Source organism: Cannabis sativa, chromosome 1 (assembly GCF_029168945.1).
Source record: "Cannabis sativa cultivar Pink pepper isolate KNU-18-1 chromosome 1, ASM2916894v1, whole genome shotgun sequence".
Taxonomy (NCBI): Eukaryota; Viridiplantae; Streptophyta; class Magnoliopsida; order Rosales; family Cannabaceae; genus Cannabis; species Cannabis sativa.
This window is the reverse complement of record NC_083601.1, coordinates 3,965,193-3,973,164: the sequence shown is the minus strand read 5'-3', so window position 1 is coordinate 3,973,164 and position 7,972 is coordinate 3,965,193. Positions and strand designations below refer to the sequence as shown.

Genomic DNA, 7,972 nt, shown 5'->3' with positions numbered 1-7,972 from the left:
TGTGTTTTGTAGTTTATTATTAGTAAATTTTTATGAATTTTTATTTTATTTTAAATAACATTGTTTATTTTAAATTATTAACATATATAATACTTTAGTGGTTATACGCATAGTTTAGTGGTTTCACACTTCTTTTCACAAAGAGAAAATAACAAGTTCGAATTCCCCTCAAAAAAAAAAAAAACATATATAATATTTTAAACTTTATACAATCTGTATTTTTATTTATATTTTTTACAAAATAAATGGGTTCTTTGTCCCCACCCGCCCCACCTGTGATAGGGAATATGTGTGGATAAAAGCGAGGATGGGTATTAAAATAGTTAACGGGGAATGATGTTGTCAGCCCAAAAATTTATGAAGGCTAATATATATATAATTTACTTATTTATATTTTTTATTATTTTTACGTGTAATTTTAAAAAATTAGTTCGGAGGACAACACCCTCTAGCCTCTCTTAGCTCCGTCATTATTAACTGCGATGGGAACGGAGGAGAATTTTTCTACTTATTACCTGCCTAATTTCTATCTCTATTAAAGCTTTAATAATATATCATATTGTTATTAGTATAATTTAATATCCAATTTCATTTATTTTACTTCAATAATAATTATAGAAAACTGCTAACTATTTATACGAGGATATCTAATAACAATGTTGCAAATTAGGAGTGTTCATCAAGCCGCCTACACCACATAAATCACCTGCATCACACCACACAAACTGCCTGCACCACACCACACCGTATAAAAATGCAGTTTAAAATATTTGCAGTGCTATTGCGATTTGTATTTTTTTCAAACTGCACAATGCAGTGCGATTTTGAATTTAATAAGGGAAATTTGATTTTCTATACTTAAAAAACCTTAATATTTTATTCTTAAACCAATACATTTTAAACTAAAAAAAATATGACACTTTTTTTAAAACCCCAAAAATACCCCTCTCATAACTCAAACCCTTTCTCTCTCCTTCCCTCAAACTCTCTCTGCATCTATCTTTCTCTCTCACTCTCGGCATCTCTTCACCCACCCACCAACAAATCGCCCCCAACCTTCAACCATTATCACCCACCCACCCACCGACTGCCCCAACCCTCCACGCAGCCCCGGTCGACCTACTGACCGACCGAAGACCCCCTCTCTCGGACCACCCAAACGCCCCACCAAATCACTGCACCACCACCTCCGACCTAGCCCCCCTCTCTTGGACCACCCAAACGCACCACCACCTCCACAGCTCACCTCCACCACCTCCGACCTAGCCCCCCTCTCTCGGACCCAGCCCCCTCTCTCTTCCTCTTTCTCAAACCGAAAGAAAAACCCAGAGTCTGATGGTCGGACCATGGGGTCCGATGGGGGGTCCGACCATCGGACTCTAGGTTTTTTTTTCGGTTTGAGAGAGAGGAAGAGAGCCGATGGGGGTCCGATGCGGGGTCCGATGGGCCCAATGGGGGGTCCGATGCATATGCGGGTTGGGAAAAAATGGGGCTGAGTTATGAGAGGGGTATTTTTGGATTTTAGATAAAAGTGTCATATATTTTTTAGTTTGAAATGTATTGGTTTAAGAATAAAATATTAAGGTTTTTTAAGTATAGAAAATTAAATTTCCCTTTAATAATTGCAGTTTAAATTGCACTTCATTACATTATATATTACAAAATACTAATTTTTACAATATGATTTTTATATATATGTGTGTACTCTTAATGGGTATTACCCATGAATGGGTAAAATTAGAGAAAAATGAGTTTTATGCTTAATTTTACTATCTAATTAGAAAAATCTCTCACTTTTACATCATATAGGCTGAGATTATTCCATCGGTTGAAAAAAAAATAGCAAAAAAAAAAAAAAAAGATAAGTAAAAGTTGAGTTTCACTTAAATATTTTTATATGAACATATTTTTTAATATAGTATGAAAAGAGATATTTTTTGATATTTTTTTAATTAAGTAGTTAAACTAAGCATAGAAATTCAAATTTCTCTTCTATTATTCGTTATTAGATCAAACTTTGATGATTTAATATTTTTAAATTTAATATTTATAGTTAAATTTGTTTAGTAACTATTCATGGGTAATACCCATTAAGAAATGATCCATATATATGGAAGAGGTTTCAATGGTTACATTTTTATTGTAACCATCACGGTTATATTTTTTTAAGCCATTGGATTACTATTAAATGGTTGTGATTAATTTGAAAATTAAATAAAAATAAATAATAAATAACTTGTAACTTGAAAGTAACCTAATAATTTATTTCCTTATAAAACTTTAATTAAGATTAATTATATTTTAAAATTAAATTAATTATAATTATTAATTATTTTTTTTTTGCAATTTATTACTATATAAGGATCTTTTAGCAAGTTACTTTTTTGCACTTAAATTATTTAAAATTGTATAGCAAAACTTTTTATAATTTAAAATTATACACATATAATTTTATAATTTAAATTTTATTATACTTGTAATCTTAATTTTAAATTATTACACTTAATTATTTAATTTTTTTATTTAAATATTTAAAAAGTAAAAAGTGAAATAAGTTGAACGATTTTTTAGAAAGAAAATGGCTGCACTTGTTATCGATTGACTAGTTTGAGGCCTCATACTTAGTTCATCTAATTGTATCATTTAAAAATAATTAATTATTTAAAAATTTATTATAAGAAGAGAATTTTAATTTGTGTCAAAAGAATATTTTTTGTAAAAAAATAAATTTTATTGTAAATATTATAATTAAATGGCTTAATTATTAAAATAATTAGAGTAAGAATTTAAATATAAATATTAATTGCTAAAAGAGGTCTTGTTAAATATTTAATTAATTATTTTTTAAAAAAAATAGTTAATTATAATTAATTAATTCTGAAAAAGAAATGTCTGTCTACCTATTAGTCAGGGCCGGCCCAAGCATTAGGCAGCTTGGGCCATTGCACAAGGCCCCCATTTTTTTAGGGCCCAAATTTTTTTTTTTTTTTTAAAGGGCTTATTTTTTTTTTTTTTTTTCCTATTATTTATACATAAATAAAAAAAAATAATTAAAAATTTATGAAGCAATTTTTTTTTTTAAAAAAAACTACTAATAAAAGTGTAGTTTTAATGTACATGGTTTTTTTTTTTTTCTAAAGGGCCCAATTTTAAAATTTCGCACAAGGCCCCCAAAATACTTGGGCCGGCCCTGCTATTAGTAACTTGTTATTATAAGTCAAAGAAAAATATAACCATATGGTTACAATAAAAATGTAACCATTGAATAATCACCCCATATATATATATATATGAACAACTCATATTACAAAGCCCAAATCATAGAATTAAATTTGAAAGAACATCCATATAAATTATTCTCATTCATTATTTATTCTTGCTTCAAGGCCTTGATTTTTTTTTTTTTTTTTTTTTTAACAAAGCCCAACTCATATTATTATTACTTTTATTATATTAAAACAATCTCCATAAAATATTGAGAATATCTTTAACACAATTTTTTATATTATTAGTATTAATGATAATTATTTTTATGAGGTTGATAAAGTTATGTTCCTTATTTAGTTATAATAAATTTTAAATTGTTAATACAAATGTGTTATAATTTAAAGATAATTAACGTAACAAAAAAATAAATTTAAAATTTTAAAAATATATTAATAGGTAAATATTTTTTTCGTGATGCATTATCTTTATTATCATTCAAAATAATTGTCATCATTCTATTTCATTAATTGTTAAACATTGTTATTTTTTTTCCAATGATTGTTAATATTTTTTATTGTTAATAAGTTTATTAATAGTATCATAATATAAATTGTGATAGTATTTTAGTGTAAAAATTGTAAAACTATTTAATATTATTATATTATTTTTTTCTTATGGATATGAGAGGAACAATTTCAAATAGATATTTTAATGATTTTTTGAAAGAAAAAATATATTTATTATATTGTAAATAGATATTTTGATTTTTTCAAATTTTTAATTTTTAGAAAAATTTGGTACAAATAATTAATAAATTAAGGTATATAGGTTTCTTTTCTATTTGTACTTTATAATAATTAATAATTTTTTTTTTAAAAAAATACCAATACAATTAAAACATGAGAAATAAAAATGATATGATGAGAGTATCACATAAGAATGTTAAAAAAAAAGTTTTTGAGATATATGTAATTATAAAATCACAAAAATTTTATTTATTTTAATAATAAAAAAAACTGTTAGTATATATATCTTTTAAAATTAAAGAATAGATAGATATATTTAGAATGATTTTTAATTAATATTAATATAAATGAATAATAGAATTAAGGAGATAATAGATGAATGTATTTAGAGTACTTTTATAGTGTCATGTCACCTCCATTAATATAAAAGAATAGATGAAGATATTTAGAGTAATTTTAGAAAGTCATGTGGTAGCCTCATTCTTCTCTTTTATATATACAAATATTTAAATTTAATTTTTGATCATTATAATATAATTCTAGAACTTCTGTAAGTATCTGACTATTAATTGTTAACTAAATTGTTACGTGACAATCCTTGATTGATGCACATTATTAAATTTTTATTTTTTTTTAAAAAAAATAATTTAAATATACCAATAAAAAAATAACATGTAAATAATAATTTAACATTTAATCGTTAGATACTTTAAGTTTCAAAAATTTAACTTAAATATTATTATATTTAAAAATTAAATTTAAATATTAATTTGTAATACAAAATTTAACTTAAATATTATTGGTTTAGCTTGGCAAACAAGACAAACATACAGTAGTAGCGCGTGGTAGCACCTGAAAGCCTGACAAAGAAGGCTTGCCACCTGGCCTCATTTAGGCTATTTCATTTTTGTAAGCCGGAGTCCGCGTCACATACTAGTACTACCTTCTTGATCGGAATTGAAATAAAAAGAAAAAATATTATATATATTATGGAAGAAAAAAAAAAAGAGAAGGAACCGTGCGGTCCCCAAAAAATCCAAAAAGGCCGTAAATTAGAAATGAAATTCCGATTCTAGCCCTACTATGTTCCCAGGGTAGAAGAATTCCCGCGCATGAGAAAGGAAATAGAAAAACACAAGAAAGGGCTGATGAGAGATTAGATGAAGACAATCACCATGATGATCATGATGATGCCTCTGCCCTTCTCTCTGACTCCTGGGCCCCACTCTCACCTCCTCCCCAGACTTCACTTTAAGAATCTATCTGTCCTCCATTACCCGCAATCCAATGCCCTTATGTTTTTGGTTTGCAAAATTAAAATTAAAATTTATTTTTCCTAAATCAATAACTAAACAAAAATAATAATAAAAAAAAAATTAAAAATTAAAGTTCATTTTCTTATTATTTTCTTGGTTTCAAACCAAATTCAAAAATTTAAGTATCCGCTATATATAGGCTTAGGTGGGTTTAGACAGAAACAACACTAGGCAGTGCTTCACTCTCGTTTTCATAAAAACAAAAAATACTAAGATGAGCCAGGGTTGTGCCGGCCGTTCTGTGGTGTTGCTCGGCCTCATCATACTTACCCTGGTCCTCTTTACCTCTCCAGTCTGTGCGTGGCGTCCATGGCCCCAAAACAGCTCCAACCCACTCTATGGTGATTCCAAGAAGTTCGAAGGGTCATCCGAGTTCGTACACTTGAAATACCATATGGGTCCAGTACTCACCGCCGATATTACAGTCCATACCATCTGGTACGGTTCCTGGCAAAGAAGCCAGAAAAAGATCATCCGCGAGTTCATCAACTCAATCTCAGCCGTTAATTCCAGACGTCCATCCGTAGCCGGGTGGTGGAAAACCGTACAGATGTACACGGACCAGACCGGGAAGAACATCTCGCGAACCGTTCGCCTAGGCTCGGAGAAGAACGATCGGTTTTACTCGCACGGTAAAACCCTGACCAGACTAGACATACAGTCTGTGATCAAAAGCGCGGTGACGGCGAAATCAAAGCCGTTGCCGATCAATCCACAGAGCGGGATCTACCTGGTTTTCACCTCCGAAGACGTGTACGTCCAGGATTTCTGCAGACAGGTCTGTGGCTTTCACTACTTCACTTTCCCTTCCATTGTTGGGTACACTCTTCCGTACGCGTGGGTGGGAAACTCGGGCAAAATGTGCCCCGACGTCTGCGCCTACCCATTTTCGGTGCCGAGCTACATGACGGGACTCAAACCTCTAAAGTCACCCAACGGTGACATAGGGGTGGACGGGATGATAAGTGTGATTGGGCACGAGGTTGCTGAGCTGGCAACGAACCCCTTGGTGAACGCCTGGTACGCGGGTCAGGACCCGAGTTTCCCGGTGGAGATTGCTGATCTCTGCGAAGGTATTTATGGAACCGGTGGTGGCGGGTCGTACACAGGTCAGCTAATGGACGGTCACGATGGTGCCACGTTTAACATGAACGGGATCAGACGGAGGTTTTTGGTTCAGTGGGTTTGGAACCACCTGTTGAATTACTGTAGTGGCCCCAATGCACTTGATCAGTAAAATTAAAAAAATTTGAATTTTCTCAGATAATTTATAAATATATATAATATTATTATTAATTTTTTTCTTTTCTTCTTTTGGGTTATGGTTTCTGAGCTGATCGGGTCTCCCTGGGTTTGGCTTTTCATCTTGTGAAGCTTTGTTTGTTAATGCGTAATTATAATCAGCTGTTAAGGTAGTTTAAGTTTGTTAATTATTGTAATAATATTATTTTTCGTATACTATTTTTGTTATACCAAAAGATCATGTCGTTCTCTCTTTTAAATCCAAAACGAATTGTCGTATGTTCCCGCCTTATTCGAAGTATGCTGTTTCCTTTTTAATTTACATTTACATGTAACGATTAACGAATCGGACATTTATGTATGCCAATCAGTTAATATTGATGTTAGATTATAATTTATAACAATAATAAATAAATAATTAAGAATGGTTGGTGTCACTCTAGCTGGAGTATTTAGTGATTTGCTCCATATAATTAATCGTCTTGTTGTAAGATTTAATGGTTTTCATTTCATTGTTGGCCAATTTTTTCCCTTTCATTGACTGATCTCTCAAATAAAGTAACTAACGAAAGAGATTTTTTTGGTTCCTAATTCAATCTTTTTGTACACTATATATCGTTGAATTGATTTCTTGTCTTCTGAATATATATATATAGTTTTGATTAAAACTTTTGTTGTTAGTGAAATTGAGAGACTAATTAATTATAAAGAGCAACAAGGTGAATTCTCTATGAAAAGACAGTGTGAGTATGAGACAACAAGTCTACTAATCTAACTACTCTTGGCAGCACCTTTGGTAGAGAATCTAGGGGCCCGCTTCTTCTCTTTTCCTTCCCAATTTTTCTTTGCAAACTTTATTGGGATTTGGGTCTCGAGACTTGATGAATAATTAATAATTATGTTTTGTTATTATTATTCTTATTATTATTTTCTAATTATTTTATGTAGTTATTTTGTTTTCATTTTCGGTGCACTTTCTTAAAAGGGGCACGTTTTGTTTTGAACTCAAGACATGGGGCACTAAAACCTAGTTGCTTCATACTAACCCAGCCAAAAAAAGACACGAAAGGGGCGCAAAGTGCTCTATGTTTCCACAATCCTTTGCATTGCATCTCAAGTTTTATGAGATTTAAATGCTTTCATACCAAGCAGGCTGCTGCTCAGCTAATTAATTATTCAATATTTTTATTTCTTGAAAGGGGTATTGTTTTTTTTCCTTTCTAAACTTATATTATTTATTTTATATGCACTACTAACAATTCATTTTTATATCCCAACGATAGTGTAACATTATCAAAATTCGAACCTTAAATCGGTACGATCACTGCCATTTAGTTCATATTATGCTGTGAACGTAATAACCTTTTAGTTAGAATATTACTAATGTTCACTTTATATGTTCGGCAAAAATAATAATGTTTTTCTTTTTTAACATTAGGAGATTCATTATATTGTGAAAAA

General features: G+C 30.3%; 1 protein-coding gene across 1 annotated transcript; it reads left to right on the top strand.

Annotated features, from left to right (window-relative positions):
• The first annotated feature begins 5,120 nt into the window (after nucleotides 1–5,120).
• On the top strand, nucleotides 5,121–6,790 carry LOC133030257 (protein EXORDIUM-like 3). Its single transcript, XM_061102806.1, has one exon. The coding sequence runs from the start codon at nucleotides 5,484–5,486 to the stop codon at nucleotides 6,504–6,506; it is 1,023 nt and encodes a 340-aa protein (XP_060958789.1). The 5' UTR covers nucleotides 5,121–5,483; the 3' UTR covers nucleotides 6,507–6,790.
• The last annotated feature ends 1,182 nt before the right edge of the window (nucleotides 6,791–7,972 follow it).

Excerpts from the sequence above, each read along its gene's own strand:
- LOC133030257 (XM_061102806.1), top strand. The coding sequence starts at position 5,484 with ATGAGCCAGGGTTGTGCCGGCCGTTCTGTGGTGTTGCTCGGCCTCATC.